Consider the following 17,155-nt stretch of genomic DNA (forward strand, 5'->3'; position numbering starts at 1 on the left):
TGGGAAGTGCTGAACCAACAAGCTTGTCCCCCCGGCCTGCTGCAGGTGCCTTCCATTCCAGTCTTTGAAGAGGAACTAGTTTACCTTAGTGGTTAGTAATTGCATTGTCCGTGCTGGCCCTCCACGTTTAGTGCTGTGTAGCTTGGGTTCGTCACTGTTACAGATCATCTGCAGACTGCGGGATCACGGTGGGGCCGTGGAAGGATGCTGCCATTGACGAGTTTCCTGCCTCCGGGTCTGCTGGTCATGGAAGGATGTTGGCATTGATGAGTCTCCTGCCTCCGAGTCTGGTGGTCATGGAAGGATGCTGCCATTGAGTCTCCTGCCTCCGGGTCTGGTGGTCATGGAAGGATGCTGCCATTGAGTCTCCTGCCTCCGGGTCTGGTGGTCATGGAAGGATGCTGCCATTGAGTCTCCTGCCTCCGGGTCTGCTGGTCATGGAAGGATGCTGCCATTGAGTCTCCTGCCTCTGGGTCTGGTGGTCATGGAAGGATGCTGCCATTGACGAGTTTCCTGCCTCCGGGTCTGCTGGTCATGGAAGGATGCTGGCATTGATGAGTCTCCTGCCTCCGAGTCTGGTGGTCATGGAAGGATGCTGCCATTGAGTCTCCTGCCTCCGGGTCTGGTGGTCATGGAAGGATGCTGCCATTGAGTCTCCTGCCTCCGGGTCTGGTGGTCATGAAAGGATGCTGGCATTGATGAGTCTCCTGCCTCCGGGTCTGCTGGTCATGGAAGGATGCTGCCATTGAGTCTCCGGAAATGGAAGGATGCTGCCATTGAGTCTCCTGCCTCCGGGTCTGGTGGTCATGGAAGGATGCTGCCATTGAGTCTCCTGCCTCCGGGTCTGGTGGTCATGGAAGGATGCTGGCATTGATGAGTCTCCTGCCTCCGGGTCTGCTGGTCATGGAAGGATGCTGCCATTGATGAGTCTCCTGCCACCGGGTCTGCTGGTAGGCCGGTTTGGAGGGGGGCAAAGGAGTTGGAGCTGAGCTGCGAGGCCTCCAGCACTGCCTGGCTTGTTCATCGGCCGCTCGGTCACGTGCTTGCGACATGGGGCAAGATTGCGGCTCTATTCCGATGTTCTGGTGCAGGTTATCAGCAGTACTGTATATCTTTTTTTTTTTTGGGGGGGTGGGGGTCGGGGGGGGGTGAAAATGGTCAGCACGTCCCTTTGCTGATAACCACTAATAAGTGCCTATTCTCACTCCATTAATGCTGGTGATGGGAAGTAATGTGATCAAGTCTGGGGCATGAGAACAGGGTGCAGATGAGTAATCAGTGTGTAATCTTATCAGTCAGTTACTAAAGGTATCGTGTTCTGGTTTACACGGAAGCTGTGATTCCTTGAGACCTTCCTGCCTCTCCTCTTGAGGATGGATGCCTTTTTATTTTTATTTTTACTAATTTTCTTTGACTGCATCCTCAGGACCCTGGGGAGGTTTTGGGGGGGTGGTTTGTCATAAAAAAAAAAAAAAAAGCCAGAACAAGAATTATTTTCACCGTTGCATGTGTATTTTGTAGCCCCTCTTGTCACTTCACTGAAGTCATGTAATGCAGTTGGAGACATTCGTGCAGGCCACCTAGTTCCGGTCACTCAACATTGCTGTAAATATTTCTCGATCCCGTCTAGTGCTGGCTGAAAAGTGTTCATCTGAGGAATCTGCCGGAGCTTTTGTATCCATCAGGAAGAATGTTTCTTTAGGTAAGTAATACATATGAAGGAAACCCTGCGAACTACACACAAACAGTTTGTAACTAGAAGCTCTAAAGGCCGTTTGAAATGACAAATTCCATCTTTAACAAAAGTAAAAAGAAAGCAAAATATGGCTAGTTAAGATTTTCTAAGGCCTACAAAATACCGTGCTGTACTTTTAAGGCTCTTGGCTGACTAAGCTACCCCACAAGGCCCTGCTTTAGGCAGTTACCATTCGGTTCATCTTTCCACACTCTGGTGGGAGGATACCTGATCACTGGGATCTGCCAATGTTCTGTGCTCGTTACTAATGTGTTTTTTCACTGTTTTTCTGCTCACCAGTTGAGCATGTTTCTAGCTTGCAGCCTGAAGATGTATTTTACTTTTTGACAAATGCCAGGAATGTCAAGAAAAAAAATCAGTTTGTGTATACTGTGTTCAGAGAATCGTGATGTGAAGCAGTTTCATTTATATGAAATGTTGAAGATGACAGCCCCCTCCCCCCTGCTCTTTGATTTCTGTTGAACCTTCTCTTGCAGGAAGGGCAAATTAAAATTGAAATCACTGCTCAAATCACCACAAGCACTCTTCTGTGGTGTTGATGCAACCTATGCCAATGGCTACATCATGATGGTCGGTGTCAGGGTACTGCTAATCAGGAGATGAGATGGCAAGGTTACTGAGGTCAAGGTCATGTCTTAGTCACGGTGTCAAAGCTCATGACATTTACTTCATTGATGTCTAGACACAGATATCAGCCAGGTCAAGATCTAAGATGTAGAGGTGCTCCCAGACATCCTACTTCGCCAACCCTAAATCATTATTTTTGTACTGTCCATTTGTAGAGGATCCTTGTGCTGAGGATTCTGGGCCTCAGTCAACCCCTCCTCACACTCACCACATGAGAAAAGCTCCAACTGTCGTTCTCAAAATAAATGGGGTGTTTGTCACAGTTCTTACAAACTAGATAAGCTTGCTGTAGTTCTAGTTTCATTTTACAGCCATAACTGCAATCTTCCACTAGCGATGCCCTGCTGCAACTATTGCGCTTATAAATCCTCCTGTAGCATATGTGCTTCAGCTCCGGCATAAGCAGTTGCAGTACCTCACATTTTACCAAGGAGGCATAGATCTACAGTTCATAGATAAACATCAAGCAAGAGGTAGCACAGCTCCTGGATTCTGAAGATCAAGAACACTGCTTGCAGACTGAACACGAATAAACATGAATTCTTCAGCGTTTTTTGGAAGGTGATTACACCCAGGTGCAAACTAGTGTCTCACAAATAGGACATGCTGACGTTTAACTCATTGCATGATGTTCACATAACATATGCATTTGTAAAGTACACCGCATGTTCACCATTTGGGGCATCTTGGTGACATATTTGTTACCACACTCACAATTGTACTCATTTTATCAATCTTGGAAGGGAAGAAAGGCTGAGTGAACCTGCCAGGATTTGAACACAGAATCCTGGAGTGGTAATATATGCCACTGAGCCACGAGATCTTTTTTGCTCTTGCCCTACCTGATAAACCCAGAAAGGAATGCTGCAGACAAAAGGGTCTGTGAAGCATCAAGTATAACATGGAAAGCATCACATTGACAATGCTTCTTGGGAACGTGTGACCAGTCCCTTTGAGACACATTTATTTACTTTGCAGGAAAAAACCGTCCTTGATTAGACTCAACTTCCTAGAGGTAGTTAATGGGGAGAAAGTGCATCAAATAAAATATGAGCACAGCTGTGGATGTTTCGAATCTTCTCTGCTTTGCTTCTCGGGGGTAAGACCTTGTGGTCAGCAGAAAATCCAGAGTATTCTGTTCAACAGCACAGTTCAGTTTGGGTCTCACGCAGTGATGAACAAAATGATGGTGGAAGCTAATATTTTGAAGAATGTGATCCTCAAAAAGAGGGAAAGTTCTCCAGGTCAAGGTACAGTTAGCTAAAAGCAGATTTTGAATAACAAAACGTTGCAAACATCCAGGCCTAACACTAGATGGAAGGAGTACGCAGAACTTGTGCGTCTGCAGCCCTTCCATTACGAGCACCTGGTTACAAGGTAGGTAGCATTTTACTTCCTAATCACAGGTACCTTATCTATGCAGACATTCCTCTCCATAGTAACTGTCCTGACACTGCGTTGTATTCTCTTGGCCCTTGAAGCTCCTTGCTTTATTAAAGTAGCAGTGACAAGCTTCTCTGAGGCATGTGTGCACCATTTCCTAGTTTACTTTTGCACTTTGCAAGGGAATTAAAAGATCTTATTTTAGCCTGGAGATGTGCATTAGTGTCAATCCTGGTTAAATGTAAAATACTCGGAAAATGTTGTTTGGGAAATAGGGAGTAACTTTCACTTCTCCTTTTTTTTGGCAGATCTGTGACTTTGGATTGGCCCGTGTAGCAGATCCAGATCATGATCATACAGGTTTCCTGACAGAGTATGTAGCTACTCGCTGGTACCGTGCACCGGAGATCATGTTAAATTCTAAGGTAGGTACTGCTGCAAAGGTATCACAGAAGTAGTTCTAATACTCCAACTTTATGAATGTTGGTAAATGGCAGGCCACTTTTATAAGAAGGTACACGTTACCCAGTGAACTTGTGCTGCATAATTTTGGTTCTTGTATTTCTGCTTCGTAGCATTCTCACTTGGTCAGAAATGTAGGGCCATTCAGAAACTCACATTCCTGCTTGTTACTCCCTAAAGAAATGTAGTCCCTATTATTTTCCTGCCAAAGGAGTACCATTCTTGGAAGTCCTGCTTATTAAACATTATAATAATATAATGGGGCTTTTAACAGGCCACCTTTAACAAGGGCATAAATGGCGCATAATGTTTTTCAGTGTGTCTTCATTGTTGTAATGGCTATCTCTCCCACTACGAGTCTACGAGTGGGTTAGCTTATTTGAGAAGTGCTAACTTAAGGTTGGGAGCAGATAGAAAAATTCTCTTTAATGATGAAGTTGGATTTTGAATTACAATTTTAAAAATTCAGTTTTTCCTCCCAAACTAACTGCGCCTTTGTGAGCTACTATTTAGACTTCGTATTGTTGATAGCGAGGTAGAAATGTATCTTCTCTAAGGCGAAAGTGGATTTAACTGCTCCGTCCAAGCACAGATCCCTCAGAATAGAGATTGTGTTAAGTGAAATCTTGAGGGAGTTACTCAGTAGTCTTTGCTTCACAAGAGAGCACACAACTCCTTGTAACTGATCTAATTGAATTTAGGTCTAATGTGTCCAGCCATCTGCTCACGATATATGCTTCAAACCTTTTCTCAAGTGAATCCTAGCAGGTCCTTAACCGTGTCTTTGGTGCATATGCACAGGGTTCAGTTTGCCCTATAATTCTCATTACGCTCGCAGCAGAGCCAGTGCAGGGAATTACAGGGAGTGCAGAATTATTAGGCAAGTTGTATTTTTGAGGATTAATTTTATTATTGAACAACAACCATGTTCTCAATGAACCCAAAAAACTCATTAATATCAAAGCTGAATATTTTTGGAAGTAGTTTTTAGTTTGTTTTTAGTTTTAGCTATGTTAGGGGGATATCTGTGTGTGCAGGTGACTATTACTGTGCATAATTATTAGGCAACTTAACAAAAAAAAATATATACCCATTTCAATTATTTATTATTACCAGTGAAACCAATATAACATCTCAACATTCACAAATATACATTTCTGACATTCAAAAACAAAACAAAAACAAACCAGTGACCAATATAGCCACCTTTCTTTGCAAGGACACTCAAAAGCCTGCCATCCATGGATTCTGTCAGTGTTTTGATCTGTTCACCATCAACATTGCGTGCAGCAGCATCCACAGCCTCCCAGACACTGTTCAGAGAGGTGTACTGTTTTCCCTCCTTGTAAATCTCACATTTGATGATGGACCACAGGTTTTCAATGGGGTTCAGATCAGGTGGACAAGGAGGCCATGTCATTAGATTTCCTTCTTTTATACCCTTTCTTGCCAGCCACGCTGTGGAGTACTTGGACGCGTGTGATGGAGCATTGTCCTGCATGAAAATCATGTTTTTCTTGAAGGATGCAGACTTCTTCCTGTACCACTGCTTGAAGAAGGTGTCTTCCAGGAACTGGCAGTAGGACTGGGAGTTGAGCTTGACTCCATCCTCAACCCGAAAAGGCCCCACAAGCTCATCTTTGATGATACCAGCCCAAACCAGTACTCCACCTCCACCTTGCTGGCGTCTGAGTCGGACTGGAGCTCTCTGCCCTTTACCAATCCAGCCATGGGCCCATCCATCTGGCCCATCAAGACTCACTCTCATTTCATCAGTCTATAAAACCTTAGAAAAATCAGTCTTGAGATATTTCTTGGCCCAGTCTTGACGTTTCAGCTTGTGTGTCTTGTTCAGTGGTGGTCGTCTTTCAGCCTTTCTTACCTTGGCCATGTCTCTGAGTATTGCACACCTTGTGCTTTTGGGCACTCCAGTGATGTTGCAGCTCTGAAATATGGCCAAACTGGTGGCAAGTGGCATTGTGGCAGCTGCACGCTTGACTTTTCTCAGTTCATGGGCAGTTATTTTGCGCCTTGGTTTTTCCACACGCTTCTTGCGACCCTGTTGACTATTTTGAATGAAACGCTTGATTGTTCGATGATCACACTTCAGAAGCTTTGCAATTTTAAGAGTGCTGCATCCCTCTGCAAGATCTCTCACTATTTTTGACTTTTCTGAGCCTGTCAAGTCCTTCTTTTGACCCATTTTGCCAAAGGAAAGGAAGTTGCCTAATAATTATGCACACCTGATATAGGGTGTTGATGTCATTAGACCACACCCCTTCTCATTACAGAGATGCACATCACCTAATATGCTTAATTGGTAGTAGGCTTTCGAGCCTATACAGCTTGGAGTAAGACAACATGCATAAAGAGGATGATGTGGTCAAAATACTCATTTGCCTAATAATTCTGCACTCCCTGTATCCTTTAATTATAGAAATTTCCCATTCAGTCTTCCATTCAGTTTCCACGTTTTTGTCGGGCAGAACCTTGTGACACCTGGGTTAAACATGGTCTTCAGAGTCTCAGTCTGTGTTATCCATAGCCAACATTCAGAAGGTCACGCTTTGTCCATTAATTGTTTTCTGTCATCTAGACCTTTGTGCAAAAATGTTTACCAATTTAAGTTAAAGATTCCAGCAGTTACACTCCTGAGTGTTATCATTTGTTGTGGCAACTTCTTCTGACATTAGTTTTTAATGGTGAAATCACTGCTTCCTCATTCATAAAACTGGTGCCTAATGACCTCTGAACTGGCGAGAGAACTGTGAGTTTTGTAGATCAGGACCCCCACTGGTAAACAAATGATCACTAAGTAGGTCCGCCTGAGGCACCATGCTGCGCTGTCGCTTCAAGATCTATTTATCTTCAATAAACCTACAGAGTGCTAAGAGCCACCCATGACTCTCCATTAGTTGTCGTCTTGATCACTCACTTCTTTTGTCTTCATTGGTCAGCGGTAGCCGGGCTGATTTATTTATTTAGTTTTTGCTGTCCAGGCTCACTCCAAAAGGCTTTGTGTTTCAGTTACTTAGATTTTTTTTTTTTACTCACACACACATTTTGTTTTTCATCTTATTTTAGATTCCACACACACCAGCTTGGAGCCAGCTCATGTCAAATGAATCACTCCACTCTACACCACTCCGACACTTCATGCCGCTCTACTCCACTCTACGACACTATACTCCACACCACTAGCTTCTAGCCATTCTGAACTGCAGCCACACTGGTGTACAACTTGTCTAAAACACATTGGCAGAGCCAACAACTCTCACATAGGCAAGACCTATTGGTTTTGGCAATGCGTATTTGTTCTAGTAAACCAATCTCTGCCATTCCTTAACAAATGTTAGAATTTCACATGCTCCTTTTAGAGCCTTATCTACTCGTTCTTTTTATATTGCGTACTGAATACTCATTAGAGAATGACAACTTCATAATCTACTCAGAGTCAGAGCTCTTTCCACTATGAGCTGTAATGAAGGTGTAAAACAGTTCACTGAATGGCTGGAATACTAACACATCTGAAAACCTCTTATTGTTATCAAAAACGTGTTTTCACAAGGCTGCCTTGGTTACTAGTGCTTAAAGTGCATCGCTTATTCTTATTTTGGCAGGATGCCACTCAGTGGCTCAAATGCTAGAGTTTTAGCAGAAATTGCACTGGAAAGATTCTTCATTTGCATGTAAAAACAATGAGGAATACAGTGTCAATTCAATCCAGTCTGCATCTGTTTCTTGGTTTTATGCCTGTCAGGCTAACTCTAAAGTGCATCATCTGAGTGCATGTGTATTTAAAGTGATTTTTACTATATTGGTGTGTATTTTCCTCGCTTCCATTCTTTATGGCTTTAGAATGAGTGGAGTTTTATTTCTCTGTTAGTCATTATTAATGACTATCCACCCTTAAGAGGAAGAACACTTAACATATCTGTAACATTACTTCTTGATCTTCTGTATTCTCATTAAATTAATGGAAAATCTGTTCTCTTCCTCAGTATGGTCAGAAGGATTGGAAATAAAGAGGTGTCTGTCTAGGTCCTGCAACCCGCAGTAAACTGTGAAAACTGAACTGATCAGCATCTTTAGCTGTGGTGCATGCTGATGTTGTGGATGTGCTTAATCATCTTTAAAGGGAGTGTGCAGGCGTTCCACTGGGTGAGACTGTGTGTTCATGCAAGCACATTCACTTTTTACTCTGTTAAAAATGGGAACACGAAGAAGGTTTTTGTCAGGAAACTTGTCATATGTTGAAACTGTTGTGGCAGATTTGGCCGAGAGGACAGATCTTCTCAGTGCTCTGAAGTGGCTCCTCACTCCTGGTCCCTGATGGTAGTTTTAGTAGTGCGAGCTGAGTGGTCTTCTTCATGGTTTTAGTAGCGTAAATTTAGAATTAAGGTAAGTGTTTCTGACCCAGGACCTCACTGCATTTTCTTGAACAAGAGGTTCCATTACACCCAGTCACTCTCTTCATTGTGGCAAAGTGGAGAAGATGCAGCAGCACCAAGTATAAGTGCAAACTAGAGTACCTGGTGAGAACCTTTACTGTCAGTGGGTGCTGTGATGCAGAAAAACATACAAGTATATGTAAACGTAGACCTAAATCCTGTCAACCTGGAGCACACTAGTGCAGCTCACCTATTATGTGCAACTTTGTCTAGTGGAATTAACTCCTAGGTAAACATCTGCAGATTGTACCTCAGTGTGTCAGTATGCTGTTCAAAATTAAATTCACATATCTCAATAAATGTATTCAAAAAAAGTAATCATAAGGCCACTCCTTGCAATGCATATTCTATTTATTTAATAATTCATCAATAAACTACGTGCAGATGGTGCAGTGCTTATTGTGGTGTGTTTTTTTCTTTGACATAAAACACAAAGTATGAATAGGAGCAGTGAGTCTAAAACCTGCACCACCACCCTGTCATAATTAGTGATTTAGAAGATTGCGATGTGCATTCACAACATACACCTCCTGCTCCAAGGTGTCGTAACAGGATTCAAAAACAAACAATACAACGGTAATGCACCATCGGCACTATAGAAACTAGAAATATTCAGACTTTCAAGTCCACTTTTTATTGATGCGTCCTCTTCAGACTAAGATCTTCAAGTAACAAAAAAATAATCATTTTTCTTTCTTCCACTATTGTGGGGTTAAAAACAAAGCAATCCAACATGTTTTATTTACTTCTGTAAACCTCTTCAGGGCTGTAACATAACATAAAAAACGTATAAACCACTTAAAATATACAACATTGGGATATGCTCACATGGAGCAACTTGCATATATGACTAAATCACCCCCCCCAAGGGAGACAATATGATGCACACTGTCCCAACAATGCAGTCCTATCTAATACAATCTACAAGTATATCTAGTTATACCAAATTAAACACATATGAAAATTATCCGCACATAAAGGACGGAAGAGGGATAACAAAGAGAAAGAAAAACATATATTACAGATTGTCCTAAAACAGCATTCAGTGACATTGAACCTCGGAAACAATATTTCAAAAAGGGTAGGTACAGTACCCCCCCATATTCTCCTTTTTCAATCCTTCTCACGTGCATGATACTGTATGCAGGCCATATAACCCCACCACAAAAATCCTCACACAAAATCAAAATAAGAATATATTTAAAAACACAGGGGAATGTCTTGTTGATAATTCCACCCACTTCATTATATCGTGTCTATATGCATATTCATATATACCATTCATATCTTCCAAAATGGCATAAGCATTTCCTTTATTACTAATATAAGGCTAGTGAAGCAATATTCACTGTATTTCATGCCGCACCCAGTCCCTGCATTCCAAACTGGTGGTCCCCATTGTTGGCACCTATTAGAACATCAGAAGCAATGATCAGGTATATGTTTTCACCATTGCCAAGCCTTTCGCTAAGCAGTAATAGTACAATATCCCTATCACAATATAATTTAAACAGGGAATGAATAGTCTCAACCACTATGTGGGGGTGCAACATCGGGGCATCGTCCCACATCCCCACTCACAACCCCTTTTTCCATACTATGATGAGTGAGAAATGTCATAAGGCAAACTGAAACGCGTTGGCTGGCTGTGATTTTAACCCCACAATCATGGAAGAAATAAAAGATTATTTTTTGTTACTTGAAGATATTTGTATGAAGAGAATGTATCAATAAAAAGTGGACTTAAAGGTCTGGACATTTCTAGTTTTGATGGTGCTTCACCGTTTTTGTTTTATAAAACACAAAATAATCGCTTGGTGTATATGCAATAAAATCATGGGAGGCTATACAGTGTCTGATAATAATCACATAAAAACCAGTGAGCGGTGTGTGCTGCAATGTTTCGACCTGCTCCTCCTTATATGGGCCTCATCAGGACCAAGTAATCTGACTTATATTCTGTAATGCAAGAATGGCATGACCAGTCAAGGAGCAACAATGTCACACTACTATAGGCTGTCATTTATCAACCCTGGGGCCAAATCGTTTTGGTAATACAAAAATGACCATTCTTATTCATCTGGACTATTTGCACAAAATTTGATAAAATGGCAGCACAATCATCTTATTGCTTATGTGTCTCAGAATGTGTAGCTTGTCCCCAGCTCGTTTATTAAAAAATTAATAATGAACTTGACATGTACACAGATGTCATGTTTATTCTATGGAGAAACAAAAAAACTATGGATACCATTGGGTACGGCCTCTACTCACTCACTTCTCTGTGTTCTTCACTTGAGATACACAAAGCAGCAAGTGAAATATGTCTGCTTACTGGCTGAAAAGAAAAGAATGGATTTGATCAGTCTAAAGAAACCCAACACTACAGGGTAACAGTTGAAGCTGCATCAGTTGTCACTTACAAAACACTATCAGAGTGAAAGGGTCCTGTCTATTTCCATGCATGAGGGATACAAATTAGCAGGGGGAGGGGATGAACGCTTGAGAGAGAGCTCAATACAAGATGGAATCTCTTTAAGGAAGGAGCAGGAGCAACAATCGTTCAGCAACATGCTCTATTAAAATGCATCCACTCATCTAACTACCGGAACCCGTTAGAGAAAACTGCAGCCAATAAGCCACTATAAACATTATGCACAGAGTGGTGAAACAAACGGCCAAGAACCGGAGAAGGAATAGCCCGCTGCACTGCCTGGGGGGTAAAGCGGGGAGCTTGTGAAGCTCATGAGGCCTATGAAGCAGGCAGGCACTGCAAAAGCCACTGGCCAATGCTGAAGTAATTCTTGTCCCTTATCCATCAAGGAGCAGTGAGAGATACCATTCCTGATGCTCCAAGCGGTGCTAGTTTCCACTTGCCACCTGACTGGCCCACTATCTGTGTGTGGCTTGAAACCTGGGCCTCTTGGAACAAGGCGCAGAGCTGCTTGTGCCGCTTGGCTAAGCGGGGAGGGCAAAGGTCTGTGCCTGGCCAATGAAACTGGGGATAGTGCACACAGCCAACCAAAGAAGAGGCCCTTCTGATTGCTGGAAAAAGGATGCAGCTAATGTGCCATGGTGAGTGGCTTAGCAGAAGCAAACTGCTCGGATGGTAGAGCTTGGTCGGTTTGGGCACATACTAGGCCTCCTTGCACATATTAGCGTACTCTGCATTGAAGAAAGCGACTGGTTGCATTTCAGGCTGTCTCATTCTGTACAGATAACCACCACTATCCACATGTACCTGGTACAACTCTGTGGAACTGCTGATTACCGTGAGTCAGAGGGTCATCAATATTGGAGTCTTCCCCCTCAGGCCTTAAAGGCAAGATGGGTAAAACCAGTGACAAGCAGCACAAACCTAATTTTAAGTCACGGAAATGTAGCTGCCATACACTGGGGAACAAGCTGCTGCGTGATGAACCAGCTACTAATGGGAGCAAACTAAAGAACAAGGACTTTGAGGCACTCCATCGTAGAAGCAACCTGACAGTTGTTGGACTGGCAGAATCTATCTCAATGGGGCGCACAGAAGACTATATAGAATAAACATTGCTCCACATTTTTGGCGTGGACAAGCTAAGTTAATTATGGTGGAGTGAGCGATCGGGTCCCTCGCGCCAAGCCTAATCCCGGTGCCCCAGCTCACCCAATCATTGTCATACTTCTTAATTACTGTGAAAGCGACCAAATACTAAGACTGGCCAGAGACAAAAAAGAAATTGCCTACACCCGATTGTCTATTGCGTTCTACTCTGACTTCATGCAGTGTGCACACAAGGCGCACATCAGAAATTTGCCTCCATAAAAATATGTTGTACCCAGCATGGCTGCGCGTCAAGAGAAAACATTTCTTTTCTGATCCAGAAGAGGCTACCTCCTTCTTTAATAAACTACTTAAAGAAAAACACAGCTTTCCAGCTGACTCTATGGCGGAAACTGATGCATCCCGCAGGAGATGTGGAATGTCTTAGGTCTTGAGTGGGTGTGGCTGCCCTGGACCGCTATGATCATATCCCTTGGATGGGTAATTTTGTTGAACTCGCATGCTGGCTGGTCCTGCTGCCGTTTGAGAGGCACCAGCCCAATTGTCCTTGGAGGTGCTAAGCTCTGCAGACACTATTTTAGGCCACGTACTGCACCCACAGTTGCTATGTTCGAGAAGGTTATAAGACTGGCATAGTTCACTCTCTGGCCCCACGTGGCACATGCCTGAGGGTCCAGCTTATGATTGTTGGAATTAAGTTTTCCTGTTTATGTCCTGTTCTTCAGATGGCTTTAGCAGGAGACCTTGTTGGGGGGTTTGAGCCCAGTGTGGGTACAGGGAGGAGGGAGAGGCATGTTTGTCAATGTTGCTGGCAAAGATAATATACTCTAAATACATAAAATACATTACATACATACATACAACACATACATAATATGGCTACTTATATAGACGTAAATTGAAATTTATCACTTGGAATGTGAGGAAATGTTTTTGATTCTTTTAGAGGTTTATGGAGAGGCATATCAGAGGGGTTCTCTATGTGGGAAGCAATAGTTATCACATGTCTAAAGCCTTTCGCTCGCCCAGAAAGGGCAGCTCCTATCACCCTCTATCCTTGCTGAATGTAGACTGCAGATTTCTCACCAAAATACTAGCTAACAGAATGCTGCCACTAATGCCAGCACTCCTAAGGCCGGACTGAGCTGGCTTCATCTCAACGTATGTACGCTATTTGCTATTACACTTCATATAGACCCAAGGAAAGAAGTGGTGGCAACCTTTTTGAATGCTGAAAAGCCATTTAGTTCTTTCCATGGCCTTTCTTGCTGGCGGTGCTTGAACACATGGGTGCGGAGAATGCTTCCCTGCACTGGATTAAAATTGTATTCACCGACCCACTGGCCAATATTAAAGCTAATGTCAGACTCCGGGCTGAATATCCAACAGGGCACACTGCAGGGATTCACGTTGTACCCTTTCCTGTTCGCCCTGTTCATGAAGCTACTTGCATTCTTAGCATCACCATAGCCAGGGAATTATGCTAGGCAAGAGGGACTACCCTTTGTCCCTCTACACAGATGATGTATTATTACTGGTTAAAAGCCCCACACAGAATTTAAACCTGGTAATTTGTGAGATTATTGGCTTTGGGGGATTATCTGTGATACAAATCAATTGGTTAAATTCTGTAATGGCTCCCATGACTGAAAATACATCCAAACCAAGCCTGGATTTTCCATTGTAATGGCAATCAGATCTCATTTGATACTTGGGTGTAATATATCACAGGAATATTCCCTCTATCATAGCAGAGTACTGCGGCACATAGGAGCGTGATTGTTGATCCTGAAAAACGATGGCTCAAGCTTCTGTTGACAAGGGCAGGCAGAATATCTTTAATGAAAATTGTAGTCATTCCAGAATTGCTTTCTATTCCAGACTATCCCAGTACCACTTAACAGGTACTCATGTTTGAGTTGAGAAGAACTGGAAATTGGCCTGAAATTAGTTGGGCAAAGCCACAGCTACCATGTGGTAAGGGAGGCTTCGGGTCTCCCAACTTTTAGGTTTACTGTCTGGTGGCACAGGCTTAGTTTGAATACCATTGTATACATAATTTTAGACAAGCCCCACACTATTATTTGGAATGGGGAGTGATTGCTCTATTTCAATACAAATTGCACAGTGTCACAACACGACTAGACCACGTGCTACAATAGGCTCAGTGTGATGCACAACATGGTTCTGGTCACGACTGGTGGACCTGGGAGGAAATCCGTTGAGGTACTCACCCAAAGCTACCATATCCTACTACCTCAACACACTTGGCGAACATCCCCATGTTGTGTGCCCTCTTGGACAAGAATAATAAAAGACAGATGGGTGACTTTTTCCCTAATCATAAATTCATTGCACTTGCATATTATTTAGGCTCCTTCTCAAAATATGGTCACATACCACACAATATGGGAAGTGCTGCAAGATCTACTCCCCACATTCCAGTAAGAATCATCTTTGTGTGGGCCATTGGATGTCCCCTGGACCAGCCCTTGCCCTACTAAATTTATCACTAGACTATAAAACGCTGTGTCGAACGGGATGAGAAAAGTAGACTGCTATGCAAAACAGCGATGAGCTTGAGACCTTGGTGTTGACAACAGGCCAAACAATAGCTTAATTGTGGTAGATAGACTAAAGAAGTTTCTCAAGTGGCAAATATAGATTGATACATTATATACAGTACTATATCCCGGGCCACTGGAATTATGTGATGCTGCGGCGATTTCCACATAGTTGTAGATTTGCTCCATCATTTGCTGCATAATCTGCAGTTTTTAACAAAAAAAATAGTTTCTAGCTCAAACAGTTCAAAAGTTACCAGAAATGCAGCAACACGTGTTAAAGCACAGTGGAAGGCCCTTTGCAAAAGGTGACTGCTCACATTACTGTGGCTTATTGCTATATCGGTTTTAAACTGGTACAATAAATTCCCAGATGGTGTTAACAAGCTTAAAAATGGCAAAATAATGAAGTAATATCTCAAAATGTGCTGCATAATTTGCCTTTTCTTGCAGCACAATTTACTCAACCATGCCGCATAATTTGACGCTCCCCTGCTGCATAATTCCAATGGCCCTGATTGTACCCTGGTACAGATGGTTAATTTTGGCTTGTCACAAAATTCAACTTTCAGTAGATGCTCTAGCCCTGATGTAGACATTTTACACTTAAACTGGGGGTGCCTGGAGGCCACCACATTCTGGTAAATTGTAATAATGGCAATAAAGATAATGATAGAATATTCCTGGACTATCACCCCCAATATAGACATCCTGGATTATATAGCAGATGTCCTGCCACACTATAGAATGGCTGTGATTCTAGGGTGGCGCAGAATTGTAATGATGTAGGGTAGAAGAGGCCACTGCTCTAAAGATTGGCTCAGGTATATGATGTTTTTTGAAGCAGTGACAGAACTATGTGCTTTGACATTTCCACCGGCATCTCTCTAAGGGACTTCTGACCGCCTTCATGGGCCTTTGTGTCTGGTCTCATAGGACAGGAGCACGGCACACAGACAAAACAGAGTATAGGGCACATATGCAACACTCATTCCAATAGACCCACAGAGCGAGGAGTGCAGCCTGTATTGACACCATAACAGTGTCCCTAAATATGTCCAGTTTAGTTTCAAAAATGTTACTGCATGAACTTGTGAGTACAATCTTACCGGTACATAATGGCATGTGAAATGTGGAAACCAAAATGTATAGCCTTTACCTTGATTAAGTTAGGCATGGTTATAAATGAGTTACTGAGCAAACAAAATTAAAAACAAAAGATGATGCAGATACCAAGAGCTTGAGTTTGTGACTTAAAGCTAACGTTGGATGGTTATTATAAACGTTTTCTAGAACCTACAAAGTCCACTTTGCATAGGCAACCATCAAAGTCTCCACAATCTCCTCATGTCCAACCTGTAGACACCTCGTAATTTGCCAATTGAGCTTACACTTAAAAGAACACCAAGGTCAGGCCTTGGAGTTCCACCAGCAGATCTGCCAACTGGTGAAGAAAAGAGAAGGTGACGTACTAGAGGATTGAGATGTACCTAATGAATGGAATGACTTCATATTTTCAGCTCCATCGCCATCTTCTCCCCAACCTGTGAATGCTCCCTCTGATGGCATTGGAGGATTCCACAATCTGCTGGAAGAGCAGCAAGGAGATTTGAATTGCCAGAGGCTACTAAATAGTCAACTTGTTGGACTTTTAAGAGCCTTCTAGAAAATTAGTAAGAGCAATCCCTATTGTAGATTTCATTTGGAAGGAGTGTGTTGAAGTCCTGAAGAATTCAGCAACAGTCTCTGCGAACTTGCCTAGATTATAAAAGAAATATAAAGATCCAGAAAATGTAATGTAAGGTGGATTTGTAGAGTACTGCTTCTCATCCATGAGGGGTTCTAGGTGCTGAATATTCACCAGCTTGTTTGAATTGATGCCCTAAATGAGTTTTGGTGGTAACATGAGCTGCCCACCATCCCTCAAATTCCTTCTACATCCATCTCCCCATAACCTGATAGAGAAGATAGGGATTTGGATAATATAGGGAAATGTTTTTCACAATGTAGGCTACTAATTTTAGAGCAGCCAACTCCTTAGTGATAACAGGCAGATGTGGTCAGACATCACTCAGTAAAGTGATCATTAACCAGAAGATCCTGAATCTGAGGCAAAGAAGATCCTCCATGAAGGTGAAACAAATTGTGCGATGGACATCGCTTCTACACAACTATGTCTGCTGGCAAGAGCAGCTGTTCTCCAGTCAGGGTGGTTGAAAGCCACTTCTTTCAGGTGCAAAGGTCAAAAGAAAGACCTGGACATGCCTCATGTTGGGGAGGCATTATTTGGGAAGCATGTTGATGAGGCCTTACTCGATCAAGACAGACACCACAAGGTCCTTGGGTAATTTGCAGAAGAGGCAAATGC

General features: G+C 42.8%; 1 protein-coding gene across 1 annotated transcript in view; it reads left to right on the forward strand.

Annotated features, from left to right (window-relative positions):
* Positions 1 to 17,155, forward strand: part of MAPK1 (mitogen-activated protein kinase 1) — a 324,545-nt gene that overhangs the window by 168,720 nt on the left and 138,670 nt on the right. Inside the window, exon 4 of the mRNA XM_069215246.1 lies at positions 4,075 to 4,191. Coding sequence (XP_069071347.1) covers positions 4,075 to 4,191 — 117 coding nt within the window. The remainder of the gene's footprint in view (positions 1 to 4,074; positions 4,192 to 17,155) is intronic.

Source organism: Pleurodeles waltl, chromosome 11 (genome assembly GCF_031143425.1).
Source record: "Pleurodeles waltl isolate 20211129_DDA chromosome 11, aPleWal1.hap1.20221129, whole genome shotgun sequence".
NCBI classification, from domain to species: Eukaryota; Metazoa; Chordata; class Amphibia; order Caudata; family Salamandridae; genus Pleurodeles; species Pleurodeles waltl.